This window comes from Gadus morhua, chromosome 6 (assembly GCF_902167405.1).
Source record: "Gadus morhua chromosome 6, gadMor3.0, whole genome shotgun sequence".
In the NCBI taxonomy this organism is placed as follows: domain Eukaryota; kingdom Metazoa; phylum Chordata; class Actinopteri; order Gadiformes; family Gadidae; genus Gadus; species Gadus morhua.
Genome location: NC_044053.1, coordinates 8,093,114 through 8,110,301, shown reverse-complemented (window position 1 = coordinate 8,110,301; position 17,188 = coordinate 8,093,114). Strand labels below are relative to the sequence as shown.

Sequence of the window (17,188 nt, the reverse complement as noted above, 5' to 3'; positions counted from 1 at the left end):
ACAGTAGCCTATAATAGGAAATGCTCAAAGGTAAATCAGCGTAATTTAACACTGACTAGCTTTTTATGGGTATCCATTGTATGGGTCTGTAAAATGCTAATCAAATCAATCAAACGTATTTATTAAGCACCTTTAATAAAAAGGTAAATGGTTGGGGGGAGATCTTATGTTTAATGTATGTTTTTTTCATGCCTGTGTACGCTTCAATCTCATGCATATTGCAGAAAATATGCAACAGCACCCCAAACTTTTCGGTGGGTCGCAGAATAACACCGGCAGAGTTCCCCCCGCCGGAGCTGCTCATCCGCTGGTCCATAAAATCTTAGCTATGCTCTGATTGGAGGGGAGAGGGGAAGTGGGAGATAATATTCAACTGTGCCCCCTTACTATGTAGGAGGGGGCGACGAAACTGACTCGCTCGATTGGTAACATTAGGCGGGGTACTTACAGAGATTCATATCTCACTCAAAAAATCATGCAGACATTTTTCAAAGTTGTATGCGTGTGGGAGCACCAGAGACCCGAAACAACACCCCAAATCCCAGGAAGTGTTATTTTCATCATATGTCCCCTTTAATGCTCTTACACACTTGATTACATTGCCACTTTATTCCGGTCACCAATTTATGCATTGCACGTGCACATGTGCAATGTATTGCATCGCACATGCTGTGCATGCAAAACAACATAAATTTGTGTTTGTTTTTGAGCTGGTTTGCTAAAGAAGCTAATGCAACAATAAATAACGACGAGCCAATTTCATGACACAATCACAAAGTCGAACGGGAACGCTATAAGTGCTCCGAGACCGGAAATAACGTCACAATTGCAACTCGGAAGGCTTGTGTCCGAGGCATCTGGAACACACCATTAGCCTCACTAAAAGAGACCAATGAGTACAAACAGAAAGAAAGATGAAGACGAGGGCTCCGGTACGGTTGCATACGCTCACATTTATTTGGTTTCAAGTCCTTAAACATTCTAAACATGCTGTATAACACATACATCACATTCTTCACAGGTAGTTAACGTAACGAGAGCAGAGACAATAGATTTTTAGAAAACAATCTGGTTTAACAGTTTGCCTGTTTACAGATGAGGTTGACGGTATGGACATTGTGGTTTCTTGTTTCCCTGAGAAATGCACTGATTGGTCTGTTCTCCGTCACCCCCTGGGAGGTCGGAGGGGAACGACAGCACCTCGGTGCGCTGTGCTACGCGGCACTTGCAGGGCCAGGCGGGCGAGGGAGGAACAAATAGCATGTACACACAAGAAAATCGCAGGTTTTAACCAGAATTACATTCTCAAACACTTTCAACGATCACAAGCAGCATTTGACCAAAGTCTAAATATAGGATCCAGGTGTTGTGGTTTGTCCAATCTCAGCATAATGACATAACCTCGTCATGGCCGTTAATACACAGCACACCAAAGGCTGTGCTTCATCTTGTGGTGCACATAGTAAACACAGCAAATACTGATTCAACTATAGTCAAAGTATAACAAAAAGTATTCATTCAAAAATTTAAACACAGGGGAATATTCTATTGGGTGAAATGTTGATTCTATCCCTCTGATTCTTTGCTTTTTGAATGACAAAGAGTGGAAACTAGAGGAACACGTAAAACATGATTACGGAGATTACGAAGCTGTCTTAGCCAGAAAAAAATACGAAAATAATAAAATGTTGATATTGTATAAAGAACCTGAGCCAACCGGCTAGCCTGAAGTAGCAAAATAAAAAAAATAGGCAGTGATATTTTTCAAAAAGAGATCTAAAAAAAACAAACTGTATTTTTGAGGTCACTGGGTGAAATTGAGAGTCTGAAAATTAGAGTACATTTTGCTCAATGAAACCAATAAATACGATTTAAAAAGTTGAACAAACATCTATTTGAAATTAAGCAACATGAGATAACAAAAAAGAGGTAGTTTCAGTAAGGACACACTGTAAAAATGTGAATCTAGAAAGAGAAAAATATTTTTTATTTCTTCAGCGGGTGATAGCTAAAAGTTTGGAGAGGTGAGCAGTGGTGGTTTGGACTCTACAAAGGGAGAGAACCGCCCCATAGAGACCCTGGATGGGGGACATTGTCTTGCCCGGCATCAGCTGTCGCTCCACAAAGAGACACGAAGGACAGCTTCATCTCAACCATGGAAGTCTTCACAAAACTAAACCTGTGACTAAGCTTCTAAACGCAGTGTCATTGGACAACAATGGAAGCCTGCAGTGCCAAGACAGGACACGTGTCTTGTCTGCGAGTGGGCCCCGTTTCATTATTGGAGGGGATGTTGGCGATGAGAGAAACGTATGAAGAACACCGGCTTTGTGTTGAACCATCGCTGCCAGAGTGGACCGGGCCTGGACCTCGGAGTATATCTCCCTAAAAAATGTTTATTCCCTGAGATAAGAGAGGCCCCGGGGCCGGCATGCGAGCGTGTTCTCACGTGCGTGTTCTCACGTGCGTGACCGTGTTGTAACCTGCATGTTCCAAACTGAATCGGGGAGCTGAACGCCTCGTGTTGTCTTTCAGACTCATCGTCGTCAAGTGAAATTATTACACCAGCTCGAACAAGTATTTGTACTTTAAACGATTCAAATGTGGGAGTATAAAAGGCTACATGTATCCCAAGGCTGTCTGCATTCCTCGTACACGGCAGCAGCGCTGCACTCGTTCATAGCATGAAGCAAACCTTGCCGTTTTCTTTGACTAAAGAAAAGATAATCAATACAGGAACACTTTCAGGGTGCATATGGGACAAATGGAATGAGTCGTTATATATATATATGTCGCAAAATGTTCAGAAAAGAAAAATTGCAAAGATAGGTTTTTTGTCTTCACTCACGGGGAAAAACATAATACATGATATAAAAACAACAACATTCACAATAACTAGGTACTTGGAAATGTAATAAAAATCAAACCACAATATAGAATCCACATGTGGAGGGTTAGGCGTGGCGAGAATAAGAGGAGACAAGAGTTCAGGTTGCTAAGGCTGGAATACACTGTGGTACATAAAAAGGGATATTACCGCTCTGGATGTCACCACGGACCCCTTATCTGATCCTGTCTCACACCTCAAACACCATCCTCTTCCACCAAACAAAACAGAAAACCACATCCATAAAACATAAACCAAACAACAACCTTTGTAGACACATGAATTGTGTGGGAGTGGACACATTCTACATTAAAAGAAAAAGACCTACCAATGTGCTAGGCTACTACTACATGTACACCAGTCTGGATGCTGGGTAACTCCCCGAATGCAACACATAACACTCACTTTACCCTGTTTTAGACGCAGGTCAACAAAGACCAGAGAGAGAGAGAGAGAGAGAGAGAGAGAGATAGAGAGAGCAAGAGTGAGAGAGAGCGAGAGCAAGAGATGAATAGAGGGAGAGGCAGAGAGAGAGAGAGAGATGGATAAAGGGGTAAGCAGAGAGCGAGAGAGAAAGATGGATAGAGGGAGAGGCAGAGAGAGAGAGGCAGAGAGAGAGAGATGGATGAGGGAGAGGCAGAGAGAGAGAGGCAGAGAGAGAGAGGCAGAGAGACAGAGAGACAGAGAGAGAGAGAGAGAGAGAGAGAGAGAGAGATACACACTAGGTGGGCAGTGTCCGAGGTCGCACTCCAAGGCCTCGTAAAAATCCTGACTGCATAGTGTGCAAAATAAAAAAGTCATTTGAAGAACTGCATTTGTGGGATAATCTGTGTTTTTCTTTTGACTGCACATCAAACGGTCGCACAAACTCACGGAAACGGAACAGAAAGCAGAGGAATTATTCAATGACAAAAAGAAAAAAGAAAGACACTTCAAGTTCGTTGAAACAAATCATCTCAAACTTCCAAAAATAAGAACACCTTCATATGGCTTCTTTTTCTCTGAAGAATTAAACTTTAGATTGTGCATATCTGCGACAGAAGGTGGAGCTGGAAGATTTCCCTCAGCTTCCCCCCCGTCAGACACGATGGAGTCCCCGTCTAAAAAATATAGCAAACCCATCGCTCTTTCATCTCCACCCGCCTATCCTGTCAACACCGCTGGAAACCAAGAACCAGGTTTATTTGTTGAAACCAAGTAAATATTGAATAAAAAACGAATTTCATTGAAAATCCAGTATTTAACTATTTTAACAAACTGTTTCTCCCAGCTGCCACCGTGGCCGGTTCACAACACTGTCCAAAAGGGAGCATGTGCTTTTGGCCACAGAACTGGACCCACTAGGACCCTGCGTGTCAGGTTCCAGGTGTGTTTTAAGGTGTGTGTGTGTGTGTGTGTGTGTGTGTGTGTGTGTTAGTGTGTGCGTTAGTGTGTGTGCGTGTGTGTGCGTGTGTGTGTGTGTGTGTGTGTGTGTGCATGTTTGAGAATTCATGTGCGTGAGGCAGTTATGTGTGCGGGTGAGTTTGCGAGTTTCAGGGAAAACTGCCTAGTGGGATCCAGCAGTACACTTATCTGTCCAGCAGAGGGCGAACCCCCCTGTTCCAGACACATTGATTTAGCTTCTCATCTCCATCCTTCGCCGATAACAAATCAATACTAAGAGCTGATAGCTCCAGACCCATCGATGGGCTTTTGAAAAATAAAAATAAAAAGCATTGCATAACACTTTGGTCAAAAAGCGAGGCTAATCACCATCATTAGCCTCCACCGCTATCAAGTCTTAGATCCCAATACTAATGATTGTAGAAAATACCCGTAACACTCCTTAATGGACGACCATCACACACAAATCTAGACACAGTTCATTCACTTCAGGAATCTGGAGACTGAACTGAGTGATGTTTAGGACGCGCTAGAAGGCGCTAAACCCCATCGGTAAATAAGCCGTTTGAGTCACCATCTAAATAGGGACTTATTCTTTGGTTTCTAGGGGCTCAGCCTTTGATTGTGGCGCCAAAGCATTAAATTGCGGTTCTTAAATTCACTGCTTTCCTATCTTTTCTCTTTTTCTTTGGACAGGGCAACTCTTAATTCCTAACTTCAAGGAAAGGTACCTGAATATAACAACTAACATCTTCCTGAGGTAGTCTTAACTCTCTGGCGCACTTCCGTCGGCCCGACCAGACTAAAATACTCCTTCTTGCACTAGGAGTGGCAACACCACGCATTGAGCACATTGGATAAACACTTGTAAACTCCAGACCAACGCATCCACGTGTGCGTCCACGTGCATTTGGTTTCTACAGAAGCATGTGCACAGTGTAAATCAGCATACATTCAGCTCTGTCGTGTAATAAATATATAAAGAAAACTAAATACTAAAAATTAGTCACATTCAGAGGAGGGATGTCGGCGTGTCTCCCCCCCCCCCGAGCAGAGGTGGAGCTCCGGGATTGCTCAGGGGGGCAGGGGATGGGGGGGTTAGTTTCCAGGCAAAGGCCCAGTCACCAGGCAGGGCGGAGGCCCGGCCCTGTAGCTGCTCAGGCTGGATTTGCAGGAGTGCAAGACTGCTTTGAACAAGAGGGGCAGCTGCTCCAGGGGGACGTTCACCAACTTCCCTGAAAGTGTCCACAAAACATGAGGTTAGTTTCACTTGCTAGCTTGCATGAGTTTGCTCCACATCTACGTTTGAAGATGAACTAAAGAGGCTGAAAGAAAACATTAGACAACAACAATTGGGTTGGTTTCGTCCTGTTTAGTTTAAGCCACGTTTCCACCCCAAGTACCCGGGTACCTTTGGACCAAGAGACTACTTCTGCGTGTCTTAAAGACCCAAGAAGATTAGTCAGATAAAGGTCCTTTAACACCAGGAGCGTAACAAATAAATGACACAAAAAAGGGAGAAGAACACTTTGCAATAAGATGCAATGAATGCATGAGAGGATTGTTTTACTGCATTTCGACGTGAACATTTTGCATTGCTTTAGTCTGCGGCTGAAGATGTTTAAAAATGGTGGCCGAATTACAATGATGCGAGTAGCCTAAAGTTCCCTAAATGTTCCGTGCTGCAAGACCGAAACTTAATTTGCAACTAAATCCCTGCAAAGGTTTCGCATTCCTGGGTGTAGTTCCTGTGGTGGAAACGCGGCTTTACATAAACACCCAAAGAGCTAAGAACACAGGCGTCCACACGGCACAGCTTCACATTTAGTTTACGCAATTTTATTTGACATATGCAAATTTATCAGACAAAATGACAAAATGTGACAGGACGGACCCGTGAGTATTGCAGGTGTGACTTACGTGCAATGCAGCGAATCTCAGGCAGACACATCATGATCTCGGGGAAGCGTTTGGGCTGGTGGGGGTACTTGTACTCCGTGTAGTCCTGACACACGTACCAGTAGCGCTTGTTCAGCTGCTCCAGCTGGGAAACGTTGGTCAGGCCGCGGATGTCTGGAGAAGGACCCGAAGTTAGAAAGGAGGAGGCCTGACTTCGCAGTCATATCGAACATTGCATCTCCATTTCTAAAGCGTATCCTTATATAAATATATAAACCTTTTTTGTTTTGGTTTCAACCTACAGCTACACAGGTCAGCTTCAGTCAAAATGTACCCAGCCGTCTGCATGTGTAAAGGAGAGGTGAGCACGTGTGTCCGGCCTTACCTTGGTTGAGGAAGTTGATGGCTTTCATGCAGGCGTACTCCTCGTTGCTGACCTTCAGCTGGTGGAACTTGCGGAACAGATAGATCAGCCGCTCCATCACCTCCATACCCTCCTCACTGAACCTAGAACCAAGAGAGAACCGTCAGAACACGCACACGGACAGTGACACACACACACAGGGTTATGAGAGACCGCTTTCTTATAAGCTACAAATATTTGATGTGCAATTTTGCTACTGAAGAATACTGAAAAGGTTTAAAAGGTGTCTCCTGTTTGTTTGAACAGACTGATGCCCAAGGATTTGTAGCCACGAGGAAACAACTACTTATCACTAACTGCGCGAGAGAGAGGTGTTGCTGCATAACAAGATTTTAGATCTTACTCCTATAACAGAGCCAAATCTATCAAGTTATTTTTTCTATTTTTTTCTTTTTTAAGTGAGCACAGCATAATGAATGCATATGTTTTTTCTATACTTCCTAGGTTTATTCTAACTGTATTTTTGGGTTTATGTTTCCAATTGAGTTTTGTTCTATACAAACCATTTTTGTTATAATGTGGCTATCCTGAACAATACTACCGTAACAAACAACTGGGGATGAATAGAGTCTGAATCTATTGAACCGTTCCTGACGTGGTTTTAATGAGCAGGAAGGAGATGGGATACAATAGAGAGACTGTTCTCTCAGACCGTCGGACCCAACCGGGCACAGGTCCAGAACCTCAGGTTCACAGGAGGAGCTAAATCACACATTTAATGCTCAAATTACCTCACAATCTGGAGACAAATTGACCCAAAGACCTCAAAACGGCCCGTAAATCTCTCGCAAAATTAGAATAAGGGTCATCAGATAACTCATATCTGATTAACAGACCTGACACGCATACACCCACACACAATTTCAAACACACCCTTCTTGCCAACCATACACACACTCCCTACAAACCACACAAACCACCTAACACATATACACACCCACTTACCCAAACACACACACACACACACACACACACACACACACACACACACACTACAAACCATAAATGCACACCCTACGAACACATATACATTTACCGGTACATACACACACAAATACCAACAACACACACGCACACGCAGACTCCCAACCAAACACACACCCTTCCAACTACAGTACACACACACATCCTCTGAACAATTCTCCACCCAACACACCACCCTCTCATACACCCAACCCCCCTCCGCCCTCATCCGGCCTGGGCCGGAGGTGTATTTCATTCATCAGACGGTGCTGGTCAGCGCTCCGGGACCCTCCCCTCTACGGCTCTCTGGACCCCCGCCAACCACAATAAGGGCGCTGCCATGGGAATTATTACATTACTGCTGCGCTTTTACTTTGGAGATACCGAGCCGGCCCGAGCAGAACAGATTTCTGCTCCGCCATCTGGGACGCTCACCTCCCTGTGCTCTGTGCCCCGCAAAATATATTGAGTTGGCATAGGGCCGCGGCTGTGAGACACAGAGAGAGAGAGATGGATAGAGAGAGGCACTCATAGTGTCTCTCTCTCTCTGAAGAGTGTGTGTGGGTGTTGTACATTAATGGCGGGAGATAGCTCCAACGGAAGGGAGGCAGGAGTAATAGAAGTCTGGCTGAGAAACCTGATCTGCTCTTCCCTTCGTTGCGCTTCGTTCACACGTTGCTATAGCGTTATAAATATGCGTATACTATTAAACATGCATCATAAATAGAGGCAATAGGTGGCATTCTTAACAATCGTGCAGCTTGTAGGCTGATGGAGCCCTAGGTATCTAGCACGCGTGTGCCTCACCCCTGCAGCTCGTCGTCTGACGGCGTGTACTTGGCGGTGACGTCGGCCAGGTCTCCGAAGATGTGCGCGCTGTAGATGGTGAGGCAGGACAGCAGGATGAGCTCCTGCCAAGTGGAGCTCAGCAGACAGGTGTAGTCCTCGATGGAAAGCTCGCAGAAGAACGGCAGCTTCTTGATCCACGAGATCTGCCTGAACAGCAGCTCGTCGGCCAGCCGGCAGAGCAGGGCGAACAGCTCCACCTGGCTCACCTTGTACCTGCAGGGGCAGGACCAGCAGCAGGCAGAGAGAGAGAAGAAGAAGATCGTGAGAAAAGATGCAAAAATACATTTCATGGAAGGTTTTGTGAAAATTTGTTAGTGTTCGTCTCCCTCTCTCTTGTCACCCCCCCCCCCCCCCTAAAACTATAAACGAAGCGAAAAAATACATATTCAATAACTATCCTTCTATCATTATGTAACTCTTGTGTTGACACCAGAGAGAGGAAGAGCACGAGCCAGAGAGAGGAAGAATAAAGAAACAAAGAAACACTGTCACACAAAAATGTATGGTGGATGTAAGCTTCGAAAGGCAGTCATCGTTGGAATTTCCTGTCTGGGATTTCTAAGGTACACCTAACCATGTTGTGATGTGGTATTTAACCATCTTTAAAAATGAGTTACTTGGAAACAAATACAAATCAATTAAGCTTCCATTCATTTCCGACGTGAAGAATGGAGCGTGGACAACATCATGATCACGAAGCATTAGCTTAAGGCAAAACAAAGCAGAAACTTGTGGCAAATACGAAACGTAGTCTACACCAACTATCCAAACTATGTCTTCTTGCTGTGTGGTTGAGTGCCAGGAGTAAAATATTACTGTTGTAGGTATGGATGTCTTACTAAGGTTCACCATGTCCTCCTAAATGCTCCATTTACAATAACCATAGCTTCATAGAACTAATAGTATATTGCATACAAATATGTTAGTCAGTCTACAGCAAAGTAAATAGTAATTATCGTTTAAAATGGAAAACGTCATTTCCATTGCATATTTTATGTATATTTTATGTTTGTATGCCAACGTTTTGCGTCGGTGGATCTGAGAGGGGTATTAATGTAAATGGTAAATGGACTGTATTCATGAATCATATATTTTTTAGCCCTTTACAATAGTGCCCAACATTCACCCATTCACACACCGACGGCGGCGTCAGCCATGCACAGCGACAACCAGCTCGTCGGGAGCAGTTAGGGTGAGTAGACCTCGACACTCGGAGGTGCTAGGAGGAGCCCGGGATCGAACTAGCAGCCTTGCGGCTACCCGCCAAAAACGCTCCACCTCAGCTACTGGCGTGAAAACAAGTGAACCGTGCAGTGGGAACGGAAGGCGAACGCGTTCTCACCCGTCCTCTATGAGCATGGGCGTGGCCAGGGGGCTGAGGTCCTCGGCGGCCACCAGCTGCAGCACCATGGGGTGGGACTGCGGGTAGAGGGAGCGAGGCTGGGGGGTCAGCAGCCCCGACTGCGCCGCGTAGCTGAAGAGGTGGGGCAGCAGCTGGTAGTGGGTGCTCATGGACGTGTTGATGTACTGCTCCCTCAGCGCCGCCGCCGTGTAGCCCGTCATCTCACCCGACCGGCTGGGTGGTGGGGGGGGGGAGAGAAAGGTCAAAGGTTAGGTGCGCTTTAGACTAATCGCGGGACCACCGAGCGATGGTTATACACCGGACTTTGGAAAGGCTTGCAGTGTGGGAGGAGCTGGGACGAAGGAGGCGGGGGACAGGAGATTATCAACTGCTCTTGGTAGTTTAGGAACTTGCTGCATGCTGGGAAATGTTGTTCTTCGGGATTCCTGTGATGCCATTAGCCTGTGGCGTACTCACCCCTGTACCGAAGTAGCTTTCAATTCAACTATCTCCATCTATATCTATCTATCCATCTCCATCAAAGCAATTGTCCATCCATCTATTTCCATCTGGATGGAATCAATCAAGAAGTTGCATGACGTTTACTTACCTTAATAAATAATTAATAACATGCATGTGTATAGAAGCTCTTATGCATACGACTGAAAGGGCTTTAAGACGCTCCTTCAGTTTTGCTACACCCAACATCCACCCACCCATCACCTAAATCAAAAGGCCCACATAGCCGAGACACCCAGGTCACTGCATTGGCATGCTGATAATTCCGGCTGCATTTCATTTACAGATTTCATTTGATTAGAATCACGAGGGGGGGGAGGAGGGGTTCTTCAGCTATCTGTTATCCTGGCTGCTGAGGGTGTGTTTGTGTGCATGTGCGTGTGTGTGTGTGTGTGTGTGTGTGCGCGGGCGATAAAGGCCATGTTTACACATCGAGTGATCAGAATACACGGCATGAGCAGACAATATGTGGCCTTGGCAGGCACACAGACAATGCACGTCGCTTGCAGATAACAGCCGCATACTTCTTTATTTCTGCTGGTTTTTCTTTCTTTCTTTCTTTCAATAATTTTGCATCGTGGAGAGGGAGTGGGACTGCGTGTGCGTGCGTGCGTGCGTGCGTGCGTGCGTGCGTGCAAGAGAACTCACTTGGAAAAGAGGGTGGAGGGGGGAGGAGGGAGGAGAAGAGGGAGTCAAAGAGGGAGAGAACTCACTTGGAGGAGAGGGTGGAGGGGGGAGGAGGGAGGGGAAAAGGGAGAGAACTCACTTGGAGGAGAGGGTGGAGGCGGGCGAGGGCTGGTTGCCCTCGGACGCCCCGTTGCTAGGGGAGCTGTGGTCGCTGTCTCCAACGTTGCGCTCCACCCAGGTGTGCTCTGCCGCCTCCTCCTTGAACTCCTGCCCCGACATGATCCTCTCTATCTCCTCCTCCGAGATCTGGTGGGGGGGGGGGGGGGGGGGGGGAGGGGAGGGAGGATGATGAGGAGGATTAGGGAGAGAGAGAAGACAAAAGAGGTTAGAGAGATACAAAACGAGGATGAGGAGCTACAAACGAGAGTAGGGAGGAGGAGGGCAGCACTGGGGCAAGCTCGTCTTTAAGAATAATTGTATTATGTCCTGGAGAACCGCTATGCCCCATTCAGACAGCCCGTTTCGAGGGAATGTTGCAGAACAATTTCCCGGCACCGCCTGACCAAAACCTCTTTAAGCGCGTGCAGAGGCGGTCACAAAGGCCGGAATGACGTCTGTGGACCAAGAAGGCTTGGTGACGCAGGGGTGGGAAGCTTTGACGACCTGTAACGCGAGCGGCCACGCCACCGAAGAGGTTTTTCCTCGGCGGTGAACATACAGAATAGTCAGAGATCGCTAGGAACGGACTATACAAAAGGCACAAACGTCTCTGTAGAGGGTGCCGACCATTCTGTGAGAATAATTGTGACATAACTACTCGACGCGTTGTTTACGCAGTCCAGCCAACGTGCTAGTGTTTGGAGAGTGGTATTCACCCGCCATTGTCGCCTGCTGTCCTGTATGTTATGTACTAGACGCTGACCATGTCATGCTCCACGTCCCGCTCTAATTACAAAACGCCAACACGGGGTAAGAGTCACGTCGCTTTTGTTTGGTTCTTTGGTTATAAAAGCAAAGCCAGCATAATAACAGAACTTCTCTGCGGTAATATCGCAGGATCTCTGTATTAAAGGGGCTAGTGTGTGTGTGTGTGTGTGTGTGTGTGTGTGTGTGTGTGTGTGTGTGTGTGTGTGTGTGTGTGTGTGTGTGTGTGTGTGTGTGTGTGTGTGTGTGTGTGTGTGTGTGTGTGTGTGCGTGCGCGCGTGCGTGTCACCGACCAATGGAAAACTGAGCGGAGCAAGGACACGAAATAAAGAGAAAAAGAATGACGGGGCCCCATAAGAGTGTGTGAGATTGTGAGTGTGTCCACGTGCATGCCAGAGGGTGTGCTTGTATGCATTTGAGTCTGTGTGTCTCTTGAGGGTGACAAGGTGTGTGTGTCTGTTTGAGTGTGTGTGAATGCACATGTGTGTGTATGGCGAGATCGGGCTATGGGTTTTTAGTCGTTACGGCTAAAGTAATAGAACCTTTGCCATTCCATGCAAAGGCAAATTAAAAGGGGACCAAACGCATAACAAAGACATTAGCCTGCTAGACCAGGCGCCACGTCTCTGCTCTATTGCCTCAAACCGGGGGTGGGGCTTCAATTCAAGCATGTAAATCGAAACGGCAACTCATTGAAATTAATGACTTCAGGGTCCCCTTCATTCACGACAAAAACCGAGAAATTACTAAATAGCTTTTTTTTCTTGCACTTTTTGACTCTGCAGGGGAGTAATATAAAGAAGAAAACACACACTCTCTCTGGTTTGTGTGATTATGACGGTGTTGAACCCAGTGTCCCTTTGTGCACGTGGAGACGTTGGCTGGGGGAGGTCACGGGGTGGTGCTGGTAAAGAGCCTGGCTGGGTTTGTTCTGAGCCATAACAAACAGTGTTCTGAACATGGATGCTCGTGGGTTCGGTTGGTTGTTGAGTCATAACCACCAAGCACTTTCACAAGCAGCCACGGCAAGCTCCTATGTAAATATGGACGAATTATTAAATCCACACGGTGGAGGGAAATGTGTGTTTCTTTGTTTAAGACACCTGGATTTTTTCCTACCGTTTTTCAGCCTCTAACAAACAGGTGAAGTAAGTCACAGCTAAACTTCATGATGATGGATTGTTTATGAAATGAGTTGGGAAATTGTGGGACATAAATGGGACGTGTTCAATGTTAAAATGTTGCAGTTGCCATTACCTGAACTGGACCGATGCTTTTGTTCCTCCCACCTGGCATACCATCTTCTCTGATTGCTTTAAGATAAAACGTCATACAAATAAGAATGTTGAAATCTTTCATTACACACAGCAGGGCCTAGAGCTCCACCTAGTGGACAAAGTAATGAAGCTTTCACTACGGTTGAGTAAAAAAAATCTATTGTATTGCTTTGCCACTAGGTGGGGGTATATTCATACACATGAGATGGGATGTCTCGATGCAAAGTCAGTTGGATGATAAATTGTTGCGGCCTCCATTGATTCTCCGTATGAATGCATTCAGCATGTAGTGACAGATTTAGATAAATCGAAAAAAAATGACCCCTTGGCCTTATTCACATGTTCATCAGCACAATGACCAGACGCTTAGTTTTAAATGCAAATAAAGACCAGGATAAAGGGGAGCATAGTAAAGTCTACCACATCAAATTGGGAGAACAGTCTACTCTTGCTGAAGGAATTCATATTAAAATAGTTTAGAAAGGAGTCTGTTGCTCAAAGACTGCTGGCAAATAACCATTAAAATAGTGAGAATAAGAGCGTCTCCCTGAATCACTAAGTAAGATGGGAGCCTTTTGCTGAAGGACTTAATAGCAAAATAGTGATAATAGGAGTGTCTCCTCACCTTTCCGGTTCATGCCCATCTGTAGACACTTGAGCAGCCGGCAGTATTGGCACCGGTTGCGCTGCTTGCGCGACATCTCGCAGTTCTTGTCGCGGCTGCAGCGGTACACGCGTTTGTTGCAGATGCTGCGCTTGAAGAACCCCTTGCAGCCCTCGCAGGAAATGATGCCATAGTGCAGGCCTGTGGCACGGTCGCCGCAGATGAGGCAGGTACGCAGCTCAGCCGAATCATCTGTCAAGAGAAAAACGCAAACACACACAACAAGGGAGTGAATATCGGTTCATGTAAATCCCTTGATTCTGGATTTTTTTTTGCCACACCTTTCGCAGGGAAACCTGTGACATCAAACATCCTCTTTTTGGATAACTGGTAAACAACGACAGTGTGTAAATTGTTTTATTGCTTCGTTATTAACAGAAGATGTGGCGACAGGACTGAACCTGTAAAGGAACCGTAAACGTAAGGAAACTACAGAGCTGTCACATATGGCTTGATAAAAAATAATAAGGCACAGTGTTTTTGCCATTTAAGCAAAAAAAGATTACAATGTATAAATTGAAGAGGGTGCAGATAGGGCACCAATGATACATTTGTTTCAAAGAACAAATAGCATTTGTGGGACGTCTATTGAATAAAACCGATAATACTCTGCTTGTAGCACCACTGCTAGATGCATTTTAGCAAACACTGAGTTTATGTGCTCACCAGCAACGGGTTAATCCAGAAAGTGTAGCTACGGTGAGGCTAAGCTACAACGATGTAAGAAGGTAAGGGGGTGCTCAGGAAGTTAAGACATCTTGCATGTTTAATTCAGCCGCTCGGCTCAGAGAAAGCCACCATATTAAATAACAAGAGCGCCTTCGCTTACGTCTCTCCTTTCTCCCCCTCTTCCTCTCTCCCCTACCACCTAACCCTGGTTCTGCTTAGATGAACAGGAAGCTGACATGCATGACTACACTCAATAAGCTGTGTAGTCTCTAGAATGAAAGTGTGTCGAATGTATGTTTATACAGTATGATAAACGCATTATAAACGACAATGTCCTAAATTACTGTAAAACCCATCCGTCCTTCGTTTAATCTGGTTTAAATGTTTAATGTAATAAATAATAAATATCTTTAATTATTACGTTCTTTTAAAATGTAATTTTGGAGTGGGTTTGAGTAAAAGTCAAAATCGAGGACAATCAGGAACACATTTGAGGAGGAGGAGGGACAAAGCGAACAGGAAGTACCAGGACAGGATTTCCTGTCCAACGACAGGAAAAAATTTAGAAATGATGTTCAGAACATTTGGCGGACACAGCCTCCACACAGCTACCGAATGTTACGATTTCCATGGAAACGTCTTCAATATAATCAACTCTTTCTAATGCATTATTCTAAAGCTGAGACATGTAGATTTTGAAACAGCTTTGTGCACATCCATCGAAAAACCAAAAGACAGACATCCACCCAGCCCTGCAGCACCTTCAACATTCTATGAAGACATCAAACATCACCGGCCCCAAGCACAGCACAGGGAGGTCTGAGCCAAGGTATCCGCAGACAACTCTGCTTCCAGGCTCGGCCTCTGGGTGGAATGCAACAGAGCGATCGTCTATATCTTTAAAAGATCAACACCACCTTGGGCTGAGGAGAACATACCAGAACCCAGCCCTAGCACCAAGTCTGTTCCTCTCACAACGCAAACGAGTGGAGCAGGATGGACCAGCCGTTAGCGTTGTTTGATTCTCTCCGAAAGGTTCCGGGTTCAAACCCGTATGCCGACACAGTGTAACCTGTAGCAGGCCTCCTCGAGCACGATGCTCCCTAACCCATATCCACTCTTCTGGGACATGTGTCCCAAGATGTTATGTCATGTTGTCATTGATTCACACGAGGATTAGCTTGTTCGAAGAACAAAAGGAATCTGGTGCTGAGAAAGTGGTGAAACTGTGACGTCAGAAAGAATTCTGTTTGAATTGTGCATTCGGGATGGGCGCAGGGCCAGGGTTGACAGTTATCGGTCGAGGTCATGGCTTTACCCTGCAGACAAGCTTTATTGAAGAAACGACAAGAGGGAAGGAAGAAGGCATCCATTGACTGCATTCATTTGAAAAAAGTAGTTTTAAGAAATTAAATCCCTCAAATACAGCATTGATTTATTTTCTCATGCTGTACCGTGGTGATGGCTGATTTCAACCTGCAGTGGAAACTCAAAGCAGCACTCCATTGTGTAGTTCATTGAATGAGATGGATTAAATAGCAGAATGATTGTGATTGGGGGGGGAGGGGAATCACCTGGTCAGGCACGTTGTGACCGAGATAACATAGAATCCACTCCTAAAGAATCAGCTTTTAAAGAAGGCTTGCGTACTCTAGGTTTAGTGTGTGTGTGTGTGTGTGTGTGTGTGTGTGTGTGTGTGTGTGTGTGTGTGTGTGTGTGTGTGTGTGTGTGTGTGTGTGTGTGTGTGTGTGTGTGTGTGTGTGTGTGTGTGTGTGTGTGTGTGTGTGAATCACAGCATAAGGTTTCAGTGAATGGAAGGTTTGGCAGAGCTCAGAATCAGGGATTTGGCTTTTAAGTGAGTTTTAAAATCCTTCCTCAGCGTTACAATACTGTACAGCAACAAAGAGAGGGGGGGGGGGGTCAAGCAGTGACCTCATCTCTGGATTAGACTAACTGTTTTAGTCATTAACCCTGCAGACCCAAGAGATGCGTAAAACCCCCACCCTTCTCCTAGTGAACACAAAAGAAGATCACAGGTCTGATAGAATCAATATCATGTTGACGAAATCCGGGGTGCAAAAATAGGTTGAATCATAAAATAAGGTTTCATGGCTTTAACGGAAGGCTGGACGGGTTTCTGCAGTACGTTAAGTAATGGCGCAAGGCGGGCCAGGATACAAGTGACACTTGAAAGGGATTATTTTCATTCAAGGATTTGATGAAAAGCATCTTCAGCAGGCTCATATCAACAAAGCACCGTAGGGACGTGTGCCCAATATTGTGGAACACGATGACACAGGAGAAACAAGAAAGGGAGGAATTGAAAGAGCCAACAGGACAATAGTAATCAATATGTTTTGCGTTCCACTGGAGTGGTGAAGGAATATTCATAGCTGTATATGCAACACTGCTCTTAAAAAATACCGCACATGTTGACTAACTATACTACATAAACTAGAGACTAACTAGACCAAAACACAACGCACTAAACTTCACAACAGTACACGGACAAAAAGTACAACACACATGTACAAAAGCTATCACCAATGAATCACACCAACAATTAAAGAGATAGATGAATCCAAAGCAACATTTAAAAGCCCCTGAAAGAAAGTAGTCATTGCAGTTTCCAGGGTGTGCCTTAGCTCATTCTTCTGCAGGAAGAACATGACCCCAGCCGTCATTGTCTTCCCCGAGCCACTCATTTGCCTAGTTAGCAGAGAAGCTTCCAGATATTTAATCTGACCAGCGGGGTTTTTAC

The 17,188-nt window shown here is 45.5% G+C and overlaps 1 protein-coding gene across 2 annotated transcripts in view; it reads right to left on the bottom strand.

Annotated features, from left to right (window-relative positions):
• Positions 1–3,543: 3,543 nt before the first annotated feature.
• Positions 3,544–17,188, bottom strand: part of nr6a1a (nuclear receptor subfamily 6, group A, member 1a) — a 68,269-nt gene continuing 54,624 nt past the window's right edge. For both annotated transcript variants that reach the window (XM_030359046.1, XM_030359047.1), the window contains 8 exons: positions 13,720–13,950; positions 13,075–13,130; positions 11,033–11,199; positions 9,748–9,981; positions 8,364–8,618; positions 6,555–6,676; positions 6,191–6,343; positions 3,544–5,505 (listed from right to left, as the gene is read on the bottom strand). In XM_030359046.1, coding sequence (XP_030214906.1) covers positions 5,369–5,505; positions 6,191–6,343; positions 6,555–6,676; positions 8,364–8,618; positions 9,748–9,981; positions 11,033–11,199; positions 13,075–13,130; positions 13,720–13,950 — 1,355 coding nt within the window. In that variant the 3' untranslated portion in view covers positions 3,544–5,368. The remainder of the gene's footprint in view (positions 5,506–6,190; positions 6,344–6,554; positions 6,677–8,363; positions 8,619–9,747; positions 9,982–11,032; positions 11,200–13,074; positions 13,131–13,719; positions 13,951–17,188) is intronic.